At 43.5% G+C, this 18378-nt stretch overlaps 1 protein-coding gene across 5 annotated transcripts in view; it reads left to right on the top strand.

Moving 5' to 3' along the window:
- Positions 1-18378, top strand: part of LOC106578660 (DNA topoisomerase 2-binding protein 1-A) — a 66657-nt gene that overhangs the window by 18501 nt on the left and 29778 nt on the right. For 4 of the 5 annotated variants that reach the window (XR_006760704.1, XM_045702211.1, XM_045702214.1 and 1 more), the window contains 7 exons: positions 9109-9302; positions 9710-9844; positions 10035-10195; positions 10527-10690; positions 11042-11286; positions 11603-11949; positions 12101-12273. Coding sequence is in view for 4 of the 5 variants with exons in the window: in XM_045702211.1 (XP_045558167.1) it covers positions 9109-9302; positions 9710-9844; positions 10035-10195; positions 10527-10690; positions 11042-11286; positions 11603-11949; positions 12101-12273 (1419 nt within the window). In the remaining variant the exon portion in view is untranslated. Of the gene's footprint in view, positions 1-2834; positions 2975-9108; positions 9303-9709; positions 9845-10034; positions 10196-10526; positions 10691-11041; positions 11287-11602; positions 11950-12100; positions 12274-18378 lie in introns of all 5 variants that reach the window. The other variant, XM_045702212.1, reaches the window with a different exon arrangement.

Here is an 18378-nt window from a genome sequence, read left to right as displayed (position 1 = left end):
TCTGGAGACAGTTGCACCCACAGGATAGGGACTACTCTTTTTATTCACACCCACACAACACACACACGCATAGATAACTTTTTACTATCGACCCAACTGTTTCATAGAGTGTTAGATATCGAGTATCTCCCCAGATTGCTTAGTGACCATTCTCCTCTGGTATTATCAATCTCTATTCCTACCAAGGTAAATGGAGCATATAGATGGAGACTAAATTCTACACTCCTAAAGCAACCTGAATTTTGTGCATTTATCAAAGAGCAGATCAATATTTTTACTTTGACAAACAAACCCTCCGCTCCTGACAGGCTTTCAATGTGTCCCAAAGAATGAAACTATCTGAGGGGACGGATCATTTCCTATACTAAAGGGTTGAAGAGAAAACACGGTGCGGAACTGAATGTCCTTGAATCTGAAATCTCCGAGCTAGAGAGAACCTACCAAAGAGGCCCGACTAAAGATCTATACAGGCTTTTGGTAAATAAAAAAACTGAAATATAATATTCTGAACACATATCAAGCTGAGAGGGCCATCACTAAATCAAAACAGTGTTATTACGAGCTTGGAGAGAAAGCTCACAAAGTACTGGCATGGCAACTGAAAGCAGAGGAAAGTAAGAGGACAATTAATGCTATAGAAACTCTTACTAATGAGATATCTTTCGACCCTACCGAAATTAAGAAATACTATGAAGACCTCTACACTTCCCAATCAAGCGATGATCTATCAGAGATCGACTCCTTTCTCTCCTCTCTCAACCTCCCATGCCTGTCAGAGGAAGACAGAGAGCACCTGAGTGAAAACTTCTCAGTTCCTGAATTGTTGGAAGCCATTAAATCCTTACCTTCTAATAAATCTCCTGGGGAGGATGGCTTCCCTCCAGAGTTCTATAAAGAATTTAGGGAGCTGTTGGTCCCCTACCTTTTGGAGGTACTTAAAAAAGCCGGGGAAGACAACTGCTTTCCAGAGTCTTTCTCTCAAGCAGTAATTACTGTAATTCACAAGAAAGGGAAAAACCCGCTAAAGTGCGCCTCCTATAGACCAATCTCTCTCCTTAACACAGATTGTAAACTGGTCACCAAGATGCTATCTAAGAGACTGAGTCTTGTCTTCTCCTGTTGGTCAACCCGGATCAGACTGGCTTCATAATTAATAGACTGTCCTCCAATAATCTCAGAAGGTTCTTTGATATAATTCACCTTGCTAACAAAAACAAAATACCTAGTGTCGCAGTCTCCCTCGACGCTGAAAAGGCCTTTGATAGGGTTGAATGGCCATGCCTCTTTCGCGTCTTGGAAAAGTTTGGTTTAGGTACTGTGTTTGTAAATTTGATAAAATCACTCTACAAATCTCCTAAAGCTAGGATTGCTACCAATGGGATTACTTCCTCCTCTTTCCCTCTCTATAGGGGGAACAGACAAGGTTGCCCACTTAGCCCCCACCTCTTTGCCCTCGCCATCGAACCGTTGGCTGAGGCTATTGGGGCACGATCTGACATTCATGGCTTTGAGGTGGGCCCCCATACCCATAAATTATCACTCTTTGCGGACGACCTTATCTTATTTCTAACAAACCCAGAACACTCCCTCTCTCACTTGCAGATCCTACTACAGTGTTATAGTTCTTTCTCTGGATATAAGGTTAACTTTGATAAAAGCGAAATCTTACCGTTGTCTGTCTTTGACCATCATACCATCAAGCACAAGTTTCCTTTTCGATGGTCGCCTCTGGGCTTCACATATTTGGGCATAATGGTGGATGGTAACCTGAACAACCTCTATAAACTCAATCTGGCCAGCTTGTTGCAAAAGGTGGAGGGTGACCTGTGTAAGTGGATGGACTTGCCTCTCACTCTACTGGGTAGAATCAATGTGATTAAAATGAATATCCTGCCCAGATTTCTATATTTGTTTCAATCTATCCCTGTGCCCGCAGCATTCTTTTCCTCTCTCAACAAGCTGACCAGACGGTTTGTCTGGCATGGCAAAACCCCGAGGGTTAGCCTGGACAAACTGACCCTGGATTACGGTCAAGGGGGCTTAAACCTCCCCAATTTTAGAATGTACTACTGGGCTGCACAGTCTAGGTTTCTGGCTCAGAGCTTTGACAATGGTCCCTCTCCCTCATGGTTGAACATTGAAAAGCTTGAGGTGAATGATGACACGGGGGCAGAATTGTTTTACAAATGGGACAGAAAATCTATAAAAACCATCACAGACAACCCTATAATCATACATTCTGTCCTGGCATGGTGCAAACTGCATGAGCTATTCAGACGAGAGGGATTTCTTTCCCCTAAAACCCCTTTATGTAACAATAGATAGATTCCTATGTTTTTCCAGAATAGTAACTTTAGACCATGGTCTGATAAGGGGATCACTCTTCTGGAACACTGTTATGAGGAGGGAGTTCTTATGTCTTTTGAACAGCTGAAACAGAAATACCGCTTGTCTAACAGGGACTTCTTTAGCTACCTACAACTACGAGACTTTATCAGGGTGACTCTCAAGGGACAATGGAATCTACCTAAGATGTCACCTATTGAACAACTCTGCCATGCAGACCAACCACTATTCAAGACCATTTCCCGTGTTTACGATGCTCTTATGTCAGTACTAACACTGCCTGAGCTAGATAAACCCCGACTTAGATGGGAAAAATATCTGGGTATTGATCTTGATGAGGGCCTATGGAGTGACCTATGCAGGGATGGTGTTACATCCACATTGAACTCCAGATACAGACTGATCCAGTTTAATTTCCTCCATCAGCTCTATATCACCCCATCTAGACTGCACAAGTTCAACCCTGTTATCTCCTCCCTATGTTTTAGATGTGGCTCAGATGAAGGAATATTCCTCCATTCCACTTGGCAGTGTTCAAAACTACACGGTTTCTGGCAGGGGGTATGCGATACCATATCCTCAATCCACGGGGTTGCTTTCCCTTTAGACCCGGAGGTCTGTCTACTGGGTAACTATACTAACACCAATCTTAGGCAAAGTCATACTATAAAGCTAACAGAAATATTGCTAGCGATTGCCAAGAAATGTATTGCCTTGAAATGGAAATCGGATTCCTTCCTGCCAGTTGCAATGTGGCTATCGGAAGTTAATAGTTGTATCCCACTGGAGAAAATCACTTACTGCTTGAGGAATAAGTTAAAGACATTTTACAGAATTTGGCAACCTTTTATTGACTATATGGAGAATCTCCCCTCACATCACATTGATTGAATCTCTATATAATTCTTATATAATGTTTCACACGTAATGTATAATATGTAGCTTACGGCAGGTGACCATATGATTCAATGTCTCATTATTATTATTTTTTATTTTACTCTTTATTATGACTTTTGTATCATGTATGTTTTTTATGTATTATGTATGTCCGTATATATAATTTAAATGTTTTTATTACGCTCGTCTGTGTAATATTCATATGTGAATACATACTGAATTATAATTGGATGCATTTTACCGCCGTATCATACTGTGCGGTGATTGGTTAAGACCACCCAGACGGTTAGGTCATGGGCAGTTGATCGTGGTTGGAGATAGGCTAACATGTAGTTGTAGCTAGTTAATAAAGAGTTATGTTAAGAAACATCCTGTAGTTCTGCGTTTTATTATTTTGTACAAAGTGTACAAAACAAAACATGGTGTCTGAGTAAATGGTCTTAAAAGATGGATTTTTCTGGAGTTCCTTCACCTCGAATGGACTGGGAGTCTACAAACTTACCCGATGCATGGCGTAAGTACAAACAGCATGTGGAGCTAATGTTCACGGGTCCCCTGAAGGAAAGAGGAGAAGAGGAAAAATGTAGCTACCTGCTCCTCTGGATCGGTGAAAAAGGGAGAGATATTTACAACACATGGACACTTACCGAGGCTGAATCAAAGGTACTGAAAACATACTACGATCGTTTTGAAGCATATGTTGTGCCGAAGACTAATACAATTTTCGCTAGGTACAAATTCCATGAGAAAGTACAGGGAGCTAGCGAGTCTTTTGACCAGTTTGTGACTGAGCTGCGTCTGCTTGTGAAAGACTGTGATTATGCAAACAAGGATGAGATGGTCAGGGACCGTATTGTATTTGGAATACACTCACCGCGAGTGAGAGAGAAACTTTTGAATGTTGGGTCTGAGCTAACGCTGGACAAAGCTATCGACATAGCCAGATCTCACGAGCTAGCACAGGCTCAGATGAAAACCATTTCGCTCCGCAGCACGAGCGCATCACGTGAACAAGCAGTGCACGCAGTCAGGCAGACATCAAAGCACACCTCCGGTGCCCAGAGAGAGCGTTTCAGAACGGAGAGAGACATAACTCCAAAACAGAGCGACACAGACTCAAAACGCCCCAAAACATGTGGATATTGTGGATACAAAGTGCATGGCGAACAAGGAAATTGCCCAGCTAAAGGCAAACAGTGTACTAAATGTGGTAAATGGAATCACTTTGCAAAAGTGTGCAGAGCTTACCGTGGAAAAACAGTACACACAGTGAGTGAAGATGAAATGTCAATCAAAGAGTCAAATGATGATGAACTGTTTATTGATTCAGTGACACAGAAAAGTCACATATCAGAGACAGAGCAAGCCTTTGCTGACATTGAGATAGGAACACAAGGCACAAAACTAAAGTTCAAACTAGACACTGGTGCACAAGTAAACATTATTCCTCTGAATAAGTACCGCAGCTTGACATCTGAGTGCGAGCTACAGCCCACCATGCGCAGACTGAATGGTTATGGTGGTGAACAGCTCCCAGTAAAAGGCATATGCACTTTCAAATGCAAATACAAGGAAAGTGACATGATGTTGGACTTTTACGTTGTTGACACTAGAGCACCTGCAGTGCTAGGTCTTAAAGTATGTTTAGACATGGACCTCATCAAGCTAGTTTTATCAGTAACAGCACCAGTAGAGACAGAAAATGTACTGGAGGAGTTTGCTGATGTCTTTACAGGAATAGGATTATTCCCAGGAGAATGTACCATTCACCTTGACCCAGACGCAACCCCTGTGGTCTACCCACCGAGAAAGATTCCCCTTGCTCTCCGTGCCCGTCTGAAGAAAGAGTTGGAGAGCATGGAGCAATCTGACATAGTCACCAAGGTTACAGAACCGACTGACTGGGTAAACGCGTTAGTGGTGGTGGAGAAACCACGCACAGGCAAGCTCCGAGTATGCCTCGACCCAAGAGACTTGAACAAGGCTATCAAACGGCCCCATTACCCTTTACCGACGCTAGATGGTATCACGCACAAGCTAGCGGGAGCACACTACTTCAGTGTCATGGACGCTAGATCAGGCTACTGGGCTATCAAGCTCACAGAAGAGTCATCTAAGCTCACAACATTCAACACACCGTTTGGACGCTACAGTTTCCGTCGCCTGCCTTTTGGGATTATCTCAGCCCAAGACGAGTTTCAGCGAAAGATTGACAAAGTATATGAAGGCCTCGACGGAGTTGTGGCAATTGTGGACGACATCCTTGTTTATGGTCGAACCAAAGAGGAGCACGACCGAAACCTCCGCGCGATGCTGCAAAGGTCCCGCGAGAGAGGAGTCCGGCTCAACCCCGAGAAGAGCACAGTCAGCGCTACAGAGGTCAGCTACTTCGGACATCTTCTCACAGCGAATGGAATCAAGCCAGATCCACAGAAGATCTCAGCCATAAAAGAAATGGAGCCACCAAAGAACCGTGCAGAGCTGGAAACAGTGCTTGGCATGGTCAACTACTTAGCCAAGTTCGCACCCAGCCTCTCCAATGCTAATGCACCCCTGCTTCAACTGCTAAAGCAGTCCAGTGAGTTTCTTTGGGACAAGCAACACGACATTGCTTTCCAGAATGTGAAAGACTTGATCACGAGAGAACCAGGACCAATCCTTGCCTACTACGACCCCAACAAAGAGCTCAGACTCCAAGTGGACGCGTCGAAGTATGGACTAGGTGCAGTGCTACTGCAAGAAGGAAAGCCCATCGGCTACGCTTCCAAATCTCTCACAGACTGTGAAATCAACTACGCTCAAATCGAAAAGGAGCTCTATGCCATTCTGTTCGGATGTAAACATTTCCATCAGTACGTATATGGACGACAAGTCATTGTGGAATCCGACCACAAGCCCCTTGAGTCAATCATGAGGAAACCACTAGCTGCAGCCCCGCCAAGGCTACAGAGAATGATCCTTCAACTACAAAAATACGACTTCACAATCACTCACCGTCCAGGCAAAGACATCCCTGTCGCAGACACACTCTCCAGGAAGTTTCTTACCTACAAGGACAGCAGCCTCAGTGAGGGCATGGACATGCAAGTGCACACTGTGTACAGCAACTTACCAGTTAGTGACACGAAACTGAAGGAGATCCAAGCAGAAACAGACAAGGACTCACAACTCACACAGCTGAGGAAAGTCATACAGGATGGATGGCCTGAGGAGAGGAGAAAATGCCCTCAGAGCGTCTCAGAATTCTGGAACCATCGTGATGAACTATCACAGATCAACGGAATCATTTTCAAAGGAGAGAAAATCATTATTCCTACCAGTCTCAGAGAAGAGATTTTGACAAAGATCCATGCTGGACACATGGGCATGGAAAAGTGCAAACAGAGAGCACGGGACATTTTTTGTTTTGGCCTGGAATGTGCAAACAAATAGAGGACATTGTTGGTAGATGCACCATCTGTCTTGAAAGACGCCCCTCAAACACCAAAGAGCCAATGTTACCTCACTGTATCCCAGACCGACCCTGGCAGGTTGTGGCAACCGATCTGTTCACCTGGAACAACGAGGACTACATTGTAACAGTGGACTACTACAGCAGATACTTCGAACTCGACAAGCTTCACAGCACCACATCTGCAGCTGTGATACACAAGCTGAAAGCAGCCTTTGCCAGGCATGGCATTGTAGAGACTTTAATATCTGACAATGGGCCCTGTTACAAATCAAATGAGTTTGAATCCTTCACAAAAGCATGGGAGTTCACACATGTCACCACAAGCCCACATTACCCTCAAAGTAATGGCCTTGCTGAAAAATCTGTGCAGATTGCTAAATCACTCATGGACAAAGCAAAAGCAGACAAGAGAGACCCCTACCTCAGTCTCCTTGAATACCGCAACACTCCAGTTGACAACTTCAAATCACCAGCCCAGCTGTTGATGAGCCGCAGACTTCGCTCAACCCTTCCCAGCACCAACCAGCAGCTGCAACCTGAGGTTGTCAGCTACAAGGAAATGCATGAAAAACGTGCACAGAGACAACAACAACAAAAGCGATACTACGACAGGTCAGCTAGACCACTGATCGACGGAGAGTCAGTTAGAATCCAGGAGCATGGCCTCTGGAAACCAGCAGTCGTCATCCAGCCAGCTGACACTGAACGTTCATATCACGTCCGCACAGCAGAAGGAGCAGTGTACCGCCGCAATCGTCGTCACTTACTGAACACAAAAGAACAACACACTGATGAGATGAACTGTTCCCCTGAAAGAGAACGTGATGGACTAAACACACACACAGCACAACATACACCACACTTACCTGCAACACCACAAGAGCTGTTGACTGACACAGAAGCATGCTCAACATCATATCGCACAAGGTCAGGAAGAGAGGTCAAGCCCAGAGCTGTCCTCGACCTGTGAAATGTCAAAGGGTGTAGGCGGATCGCTGCCCTAAAAGCGTTCCAGACTGTAAACTTGTTATTGAAAGTTCACTTGACATGCTTTGGTATTGTATTTGTTTGAAATGTTAAGATGTCATTTCTACAGTGAAAGCTGAGTTGCTGAGAATCCCTTGTTTGAAAAGTTGGATCATTGTTTCAGAGTCTATGTTGATTCAGTTGGTGTATTATGCAATATAAATGGTTACTTACCTTGAGTTCAAACTACAGAGCATGTATCCAAAAGAAAAGCTTAGAATATGTAAAACATTTGTATTTTGTTTAAAAGAAGGGGGATGTAATATTCATATGTGAATACATACTGAATTATAATTGGATGCATTTTACCGCCGTATCATACTGTGCGGTGATTGGTTAAGACCACCCAGACGGTTAGGTCATGGGCAGTTGATCGTGGTTGGAGATAGGCTAACATGTAGTTGTAGCTAGTTAATAAAGAGTTATGTTAAGAAACATCCTGTAGTTCTGCGTTTTATTATTTTGTACAAAGTGTACAAAACAAAACAGTCTGTTACTGTCACTTTGTCCTTTGTTGTCTAACATATTTTCACTTTTGTTTTGAATGTTCTTAATTGGAAAATGCAAAAATAAAATATATAAAAAAAAAAAAATGTTCACTCTTAAAGACGGCCCTTTGTCTTTGGCCACGTCACTAAGTGACGCAAAGATCAGAGTGAAAAAACACTAGCTTCTTACATGATGGAAATGTACAGGTTTAAGGCTTATACAGCGCATGTTCATAACATAGTTTGTCATTTTCCCCACCATAGTATTATGAATGATCAACGACCCAAAGGACATTCAGCCAATTCAGCCAAGCATTGGAGTCAACATGGGCCAGCATCTTTGTGGAACGCTTTCGACACCTTGTTGAATCCATGCTGCAGCATTGCAGTTCTTGACACACTCAAACCAGTGCGCCTGGTTCCTACTACCATACCCTATTCAAAGGCACTTAAATCTTTTGTCTTGCCCACTCACCCTCTGAATGGCACGAATACACAATCCATGTCTCAATTGTCTCGATGATTAAAAATCATTCTTTACCCCGTTTCCTCCCCTTCATAAACACTGATTGAAGTGGATTTAACATCCATAAGGGATCATAGCTTCATGTTTTAACTATTCCTATACTTCTGTTATTACGGTGCTCTCACTCTGTTATTAGTGTGCCTGTGCAGAAGTTCTACACTGATTGAAGTGGATTTAACTGGTGACATCAATTAGGAATCATAGCTTTCACCTGGTCCTGGTATGTCCTGGAAAGAGCATGTTCCTTATATTTTGTACACTCTGTGTAGATGCTCCATGTAGCAAGCTGTACTTGTATTTTAGACATGTTAACTGCCATGAATGAAACCCATCTCTTCATCCCTCTATCCCTGTCTCTCCTTCCCCCGCAGCCTGTTCAGACACACTGACCTGCCTATAGAGGACTATGTGTGCCCTGTGCTCCGCGGCTGCACCGTCTGTGTCACAGGCCTCTCCACAGTGGAGCGTAAGGAGGTACAGAGGCTCTGCCAGCAGCACGGTGCCAGCTACACAGGACAGCTCAAGATGAACGAGTGCACCCACCTCATTGTCAGCAAGCCCTCTGGTTGGTCAAACTTAACATACCTTTATTGTCCAACTTAGTTATCTGTCCCTCATACCATCATGGTCACCTAATCATCCCCAGCTTCCAATTGGCTCATTCACTCCCCCCGCCTTAACTATTCCCCAGGTCGTTGCTGTAAATGAGGATGTGTTTTCAGTCAACTTAGGTCGGCGCACACCGCAAATACAAAAGAAATAAGAAGTGATATATCCAGCTTTAGCCATGCATCAAAAATGCAAAAAGAATTAAGGACAGTCTATTACATTTTCATGAAAATATGCTTCAGCCCTGTCCTTCTGATGCCCTTTCATGTAACAAATGTAGGTCTTAAAGAGTTTCTGGATCTCCCTTATTGCCACCCAGTTTCCATCACTTTCACTTATCCTTCTCTATGTCTGTGTTTGCAGGTCAAAAGTACGAGTATGCACAGAAGTGGAATGTCTTCTGTGTATCTCTGCACTGGCTGTTTGACAGCATCGAGAAGGGCTTCTGCCAGGATGAGAGCCTCTATACCTCCATCCCCACCAGCAAGAAGAAAGAGGGTGAGGCGCCAGGCTCAAGGTTTATTGTTACGGTTTTCAGCGTTAATTCAGAAGTTCATGACTCTTACATGCTGACCAGACTGCGCGTGCGTCCGCCATCGCACGCATGTTGATTTTTGTCCCCCCATACCAGACGCGATCAGGACACACAGGTTGAAATATCAAGGTTGTTGATGTTGTCTTCCTTCAGAGTTTCTGTTGGGGTTGAGTCAGATTTCTGTGAACACCAGCATGACCGTGGATGACACGGCGATGACCAATGCCACGGTCAGCCGTCTGGACACTCCAGATCCCATTGATGCTCTGGACATCACAGTCTGCCCCACAGACGACCTCCTGGACGGCTGCAAGGTCAGTAGAAGTTCCTCTTAACACTTCATCTTAATATGAGCCACTCGATATAGATGCTATAATTCTCTATTAGACAATACAATAATTATCTTAAATAACCTATTTATTCTGAGCCACTCTACTACAGGCTACTTTCCTCACTGAGGCCTTCAGTTGCAAGAGAGACACATGATTGCTCTTATAGAAATGTGTTAACCAGAAGTTCAGTTCACTTACAGACATGACATAAAGAGCCATATACATTATGGTTCCTTATTCCTTATGGTTGCTTATTGTGAAGCGTCTTTGGGTTTTAGAAAACACAAGTTGAATTTCCCGTCTTCCCCTGTAGCTGTACCTGTGTGGGCTGCCAGGGAAGCGGCTGGAGAAGCTGCGTCGGCTGGTCAACATAGCCGGGGGCCTGCTCTTAAATCAGCCCAGCGAGGACCTCACCCACGTGGTCATGGGAGACCAAGACGAAGACACTAAAACCTTCCTGGCCAAAGCCACACACAGGTCAGTCAGAACCATACAGCTGTCACAACAGCACACCTACAAGACCACTGGCTGCTATTAGACACATACAGCCATTGCCATATCCATAGTGTATTACGCTTAGGTTAATAATTATGATTATATATTTATTTTATATAGCGCTTTTCATTACAAGTAGACTCTCAAAGTCGGTTAAAAAAATTGTCATTAGGCTTTGTCATTAAACCGTTATTCATTCAAGTACTTATATTGATGGAGAAATGCAATATTGGACCCAAACCCTGTAGTTAGGAAATCCGTAAACCTAGAAAATAATTTATGAAGACTAACTTGTGCCCGTGTGTGATCCCATCTTTCTGATATCTCCTCTAGGCCTCATGTGGTGACGGTGCAGTGGCTGCTGGACAGCTTCTCCAGAGGCAGCCTGCTCCCTGAGGGGGACTACCATCACCTGGCCTGTCTGCCTCCCGCCCCTGCAGCTATGGCCATGCCTGCCCCCCGCACCTCCGCCTCCCACCCCTCTTCCACCTCCTCAGCCGCCCCCCCTGCTACCCTCCGACACAGGAAGGCCAAGGAGGACATGCTATCTCAGTACATGGATGATGACCAGAGAGTGGGTAAGGGAGGAGCTCCTCTGTGTATACTCAGTGTAGCAGTAAGACCACAACTCAAAAGTCGCGTAACACACATTTCCCGCTTCATTTCCCGCCTCATTGGCGTTCTTTTGGCGTTTTAGAGCCAATTGCAAAGAATATTAACATATTCACATTGCCCAATGTTGTATCATCACTGTACAATTTCTCTTGTTGACATACACTACATATTGTTAGCTTGACTGAAAGTCACAGAACCTGCACCCCCAGGTATCATATTCCACCATAATCTCCTCGTAACTTCCTCTCTCTATACGCCATTTTTCACCTCCAACCCCAGTGGAGATGCCTCCTCCAGCTGACGGTAACAGCCACAGAAGGCAGAGTGCTGCAGCGCCAGAGCCTTGGGTCTCAGCCCCAGACCAGTCTACTACTGCAGACGGGGATGGGGCCAGTGCTGACACCACCCTGCAGGAGGCCAGCGAGGCGGGCCTGTTTGCGGGAAAACGCTTCCTCCTGTTGGGCTTCGGGGCTGAGGTGGAGGCCCAGCATTCCATGCTGGTGACGGAGAACTGTGGGAAGGTGCTGGTGGGGCACACGCGGGTGGTGGTTGACTATGCTGTGGTGCCCCTGTTTGGCTGTGAGGTGGAGGCCACTGTGGATGAGGTGGTCACTGATACCTGGCTGGTAAAGGCGATTTTTACGAACATTATGGCTTCATGTTTTTGGTTGTCTGTTTCTGGTGTGGTATTAATAGGTTCTTTAGGCCAGGTGTGCGAGTCTTCATTAAGCCATATTGTGTGAGCATTAATCAATGTGTTATTGTGTCTTTGTGTAGGCAATGTGTGTGGAGCAGCAGTGTATGTTAGAGCTGGGCTCCCATGCCCTTTTCAGCCCTGTGCCAGTGATAGAGGGCTGCTCCCCGCTCAGAGACTGTGTCCTCTCAGTCAGCCAGTTTACTGGGGCAGAGAGGGAGTCCGTGGTAGAGCTAGCCAAACACCTGGGAGCCAGGTAACCACCTTGCTACCGCATGCACACACACACACACACACACACACACACACACACACACTTGTAAAAAAGACTTGATGGGGACATGTCAAGGACATGCGGGAATGCCACTTTCCCGAAGTCCCAGAAATGTTGAGGAAAAATCAGGCATGTTCAACTATGGTTTGTTAAAGGCCCAGTGCAGTGAAATGTGATTTTCTTGTTTCATATACAGTATATTTCCACACTATAAGGTTGGAATAATATTGTGAATATGATGGTAATGCCCTTTTAGTGTAAGAGCTAAAATAACATTTCAGCCTGTTGTGTGGGATGGTTTTGACCTCCATGATGACATCACCATGCAGGAAATGTGTTAATAGACCAATAAGAGTTCCAAACCTCTCTGCCAATAACAGCAAATGTTCAGTTTTCCTTTCCCCACTCTCCCAACTCAGACCACTTCCAGACACTCCTAGCAAAATTCTTGCTTGAGAAATTGCCCTTTGCTAATAAGCTATTTTTGTTTACTTTTGACAATTTTTATTGAAAACAATAACAGTAAGGTCATTTTGTTACCCAGAAATGATTCAATATTAAGATAAAAACGACTTCATTGGACCTTGAACACAAATCCCCAACCTCCATACTGGGGACTTTGCAAGAATTCATGCTTACTAAGAACCTAATTTGCATATTCACATACATGTACACACACAAAGCTTGTTTATACATCAAAAGGGGGACTGAACACACCTTCATGGGGACATTTGTTTAGTGGATTTTATTAAGACAAATGAATATCTGAGCTCATTTGACAGCTAAGGTATGGTGCTGTATCAACTAATGGGTGCTATCAACTCAATTTTACAGACATGTTAAAAGTTATCCCTGGCACCGACAGGCCCAGTTGGCTCTGTAGTGGAAAAGGGGCTATTGCATACTCTAGGCCAGTGGTTTCCAAACGTTTTATACCTCTTCAAACATTCAACCTCTAGCTGCCTCTAGCAGCCCTCTAGCACCTGGGTCAGTGCACTCTCAAATGTTGTTTTTTGGCCATCATTGTAAGTCTGCCACACACAATACGATACATTTATTAAACATAAGAATGAGTGTGAGTTTGTCACAACCCGGCTCGTGGGAAGTGACAAAGAGCTCTTATAGGACCAGGGCACAAATAATAATATCATAATAATCAATAATTTTGCTCTTTTTATTTAACCATCTTACATATAGAACCTTATTTATTAATTGAAAATTGTGAATAACTCACCACAGGTTAATGAGAAGGGTGTGCTTGAAAGGATGCACATACAGTCAGTCGTATGAAAAAGTTTGGGCACCCCTGACAATTTCCATGATTTCCATTTATAAATAATTGGGTGTTTGGATCAGCAACTTCATGTTGATCTATCAAATAACTGATGGACACAGTAATATTTCAGTAGTGAAATGAGGTTTATTGGATTAACAGAGAATGTGCAATATGCATCAAAACAAAATTAGACAGGTGCATAAATTTGGGCACCCCAATAGAAAAATCACATCAATATTTAGTAGAGCCTCCTTTTGCTAAAATAACAGCCTCTAGACGCTTCCTATAGCCTCTGAGTGTCTGGATTCTGGATGAAGGTATTTTGGACCATTCCTCCTAACAAAACATCTCCAGTTCAGTTAGGTTTGATGGCTGCCGAGCATGGACAGCCCGCTTCAAATCATCCCACAGATTCTCAATGATATTCAGGTCTGGGGACTGCGATGGCCATTCCAGAACATTGTACTTTGTTCCTCTGCATAAATGCCCGGGTATATTTTGAGCAGTGTTTTGGGTTGTTGTCTTGTTGAAATATCCAGCCCCGGCGTAACTTCAACTTTGTGACTGATTCTTCAACATTATTCCCAAGAATCTACTGATATTGAGTGGAATCCATGCGACCCTCTACTTTAACAAGATTCCCAGTACCGGCACTGGCCACACAGCCCCACAGCATGATGGAACCACCACCAAATTTTACTGTGGGTAGCAAGTGTTTTTCTTGGAACGCTGTGTTCTTTTGCCGCCATGCATAACATCCCTTGTTATGACCAAATAACTCAATCTTTGTTTCATCAGTCCACAGCACCTTATTCCAAAATGAAGCTGGCTTGTCCAAATGTGCGTTTGCATACCTCAAGCAACTCTGTTTGTGGCGTGTGTGCAGAAAAGGCTTCTTCCGCATCACTCTCCCATACAGCTTCTCCTTGTGCAAAGTGCGCTGAATTGTTGAACGATGCACAGTGACACCATCTGCAGCAAGATGATGTTGTAGGTCTTTGGAGGTGGTCTGTGGGCTGTTTTTGACCGTTCTCACCATCCTTCGCCTTTGCCTCTCCGATATTTGACTTGGCCTGCCACTTCTGGCCTTAACAAGAACTGTGCCTGTGGTCTTCCATTTCCTCACTATGTTCCTCACAGTGGACACTGACAGCTTACATCTCTGCGATAGCTTTTTGTAGCCTTCCTCTAAACCATAATGTTGAACAATCTTTGTTTTCAGGTCATTTGAGAGTTGTTTTGAGGCCCCCATGTTGCCACTCTTCAGAGGAGAGTCAAAGAGAACAACAACTTGCAATTGGCCACCTTAAATACCTTTTCTCATGATTGGATGCACTTGTCTATGAAGTTCAAGGCTTAATGAGCTCACCAAACCAATTGTGTGTTCAGGTATTCAAATCAACAGAATGACAAGGGTGCCCAAATTTTTGCATAGCCTATTTTTCACATCTGATTTAATTTCATACAACTTAATATTGCTACACTAAAAATCTTTGTGTGGACAATACCCCAGTACTCTGCTTTTATTAGAAAATGAATGGCATGCCACTGTGATCATTTTCTGTGACGACAGAGTAAATTATTATGCAGCCTCAGAGGGGTGCCCAAACTTTTTCATACGACTGTAACTCTGCAATGTTGGGTTGTATTGGAGATGCAATGTTGGGTTGTATTGGAGATGCAATGTTGGGTTGTATTGGAGAGAGTTTCAATTTTAAATAATTTTCCACACACAGTCTGTGCCTCTATTTAGTTTTCATGCTAGTGATGGCCGAGAATCCAATCTCACATAGGTATGTGGTTGAAAAGGGCATCAGGAAACTCTGAGTGCAGCCCAATCCAGAAATCTGGCAGTGGCTTCTGATTTAAATTATATTTTCACAGAACCCCTTGTTGCAATTTCGATGAGGCTCTCTTGTTCAGATATTGGTAAGTGGACTGGAGGCAGGGCATGCAAGGGATAACGAATCCAGTTGTTTGTGCCATCCTTTTCGGGAATGTACCTGCGTAATGGCGTGCTCAGGTGCACTCAGGTGCTTCACTATACCACATTTGACATTGTCCATAAGCTTGAGTTAATTTGCACACAAAAAATCATACAATGATGGAAAGACGTGTGTTGTCCTTGTTAATGCAGACAGAGAAGAGCTCCAACTTCTTAATCATAGCCTCAATTTTGTCCCGCACATTGAATATAGTTGAGGTGAGTCCCTGTAATCCTAGATTCAGATCATTCAAGTGAGAAAAAACATCACCCAGATAGGCCAGTCGTGTGAGAAACTCATCATCATGCAAGAGGTCAGACAAGTAAAAATTATGGTCAGTAAAGAACTTTAAGCTCGTCTCTCAATAAAAAAAAAAAGAAAACGTGTCAATACTTTGCTCCTTGATAACCAGCACATGTTGTTATGTTGTAAAAGCTTTACATGGTCGCTGCCCATATCATTGCATAATGCAGAAAATACCCAAAAGTTCAGGGGCCTTGATTTAACAAAGTTAACAATTTTCACTGTAGTGTCCCAAAACGTCTTTCAAGCTGTCAGGCATTCTCTTAGCAGCAACAGCCTCTCGGTGGATGGTGCAGTGTACCCAAGTGGCGCCGGGAGCAACTGCTTGTACGCCCTTTACCACTCCACTATGTCTCCCTGTCATGGCTTTTGTGTCATCAGTACAGATACCAACACATCTTGACCACCAAAGTTCATTTGATGTCACAAAGCTGTCCAGTACTTTAACCTCTCTAGGGTAGGTGGCACCAAATCGTCCCACCTACGTAACAGCCAGTGTAATCCCGTGGCGCGTTATTCAAAAACCTCAAAAATGCAAAAACTTCAATTTTTCAAACATATGTCTATTTTACACCATTTTAAAGACAAGACTCTCGTTAATCTAACCACACTGTCCGATTTCAAAAAGGCTTTACAACGAAAGCAAAACATTAGATTATGTCAGCAGAGTACCCAGCCAGAAATAATCAGACACCCATTTTTCAAGCTAGCATATAATGTCACATAAACCCAAACCACAGCTAAATGCAGCACTAACCTTTGATGATCTTCATCAGATGACAACCCTAGGACATTATGTTATACAATACATGCATGTTTTGTTCAATCAAGTTCATATTTATATCAAAAAACAACTTTTTACATTAGCATGTGACTAGCATGTGACTAGCATTCCCACCGAACACTGCCGGTGAATTTACTAAATTACTCACGATAAACGTTCACAAAAACCATAACAATTATTTTAAGAATTATAGATACAGAACTCCTCTATGCACTCGATATGTCCGATTTTAAAATAGCTTTTCGGTGAAAGCACATTTTGCAATATTCTCAGTAGATAGCCCGGCATCACAGGGCTAGCTATTTAGACACCCAGCAAGTTTAGCACTCACCAAAATCAGATTTACTATAAGAAAAATGTTATTACCTTTGCTGTCTTCGTCAGAATGCACTCCCAGGACTTCTACTTCAATAACAAATGTTGGTTTGGTTCAAAATAATCCATAGTTATATCCAAACAGCGGCGTTTTGTTCGTGCGTTCAAGACACTATCCGATAGGGTAAATAAGGGTGACGAGCATGGCGCAATTCATGACCAAAAAAAATCTAAATATTCCATTACCGTACTTCGAAGCATGTCAACCGCTGTTTAAAATCAATTTTTATGCCATTTTTCTCATAAAAAAGCGATAATATTCCGACCGGGAATCTGCGTTTAGGTAAACAGACGAAAGAAAATAAAGCATTCGGTCGACTCGGGCACGCGCCTAAGCCCATAGTACTCTGATCGGCCACTTGCCAAAAGCGATAATGTGTTTCAGCCAGAGGCTGCCTCGATATCGTTCAGCTTTTTCCCGGGCTCTGAGAGCCTATGGGAGCCGTAGGAAGTGTCACGTTATTGCAAAGATCCTCAGTCTTCAATAAAAAGAGCCAAGATGAAACACAACTTTTCAGACAGGCCACTTCCTGCATGTAATCTTCTCAGGTTTTGGCCTGCCATTTGAGTTCTGTTATACTCAGACACCATTCAAACAGTTTTAGAAACTTTAGGGTGTTTTCTATCCAAAGCCAATAATTATATACATATTCTAGTTACTGGGCAGGAGTAGTAACCAGATTAAATCGGGTACGTTTTTTATCCGGCTGTGTCAATACTGCCTCCTAGCCCTAACAGGTTAAAAATATCCTCTCATGTTGTCCTGGTTCCCAGTGGTTTGCACAAGAGGATGTCTTCCTTAATTGACCCCCCATAAACGTAACGGACATATACCAGGAGCTGTGCCAGGCCCGCCACGTCTGTTGACTCATCCAGCTGTAACGCATAGAATTCACTGGCTTGTATGCGAAGCAGCAATTGTTTCAAAACATCTCCTGCCATGTCACTGATGCGTCGTGAAACAGTGTTGTTTGATGAAGGCATTGTCTGTATAGTTTTTTGGGCATTTTCCCCCAGCATTGTCCCAGCCATATCCGCGGCAGCAGGAAGAATTAAGTCCTCCACAATAGTATGGGGCTTGCCTGTCCTAGCCACTCGATAGCTCACCATATAAGACGCTTCTAGCCCCTTCTTATTAATGATATCTGTTGCTTTTATACATGGCTCACTACTTGAAAGTTGTCTTTTCTCGCTCTTTTTTTTTTTCAAGTTTCTAAACGTCTGCGCAAGAGTGAAGGTTTCCCGTGAGAGAGTAATGGTTAATGTGATTGGATGTTAATTATTTGACTAGGCTACCGGTATTTGACATTGTGTTGTTATTTCGCTGAACACCAGATTGTTTAATTTTATTTTTGGCAGTGAAA

Source organism: Salmo salar, chromosome ssa19, assembly GCF_905237065.1.
Source record: "Salmo salar chromosome ssa19, Ssal_v3.1, whole genome shotgun sequence".
Lineage (NCBI taxonomy): Eukaryota > Metazoa > Chordata > Actinopteri > Salmoniformes > Salmonidae > Salmo > Salmo salar.
The sequence above is the reverse complement of the archived record's forward strand: the minus strand, read 5'-3'. Positions and strand labels throughout refer to the sequence as shown.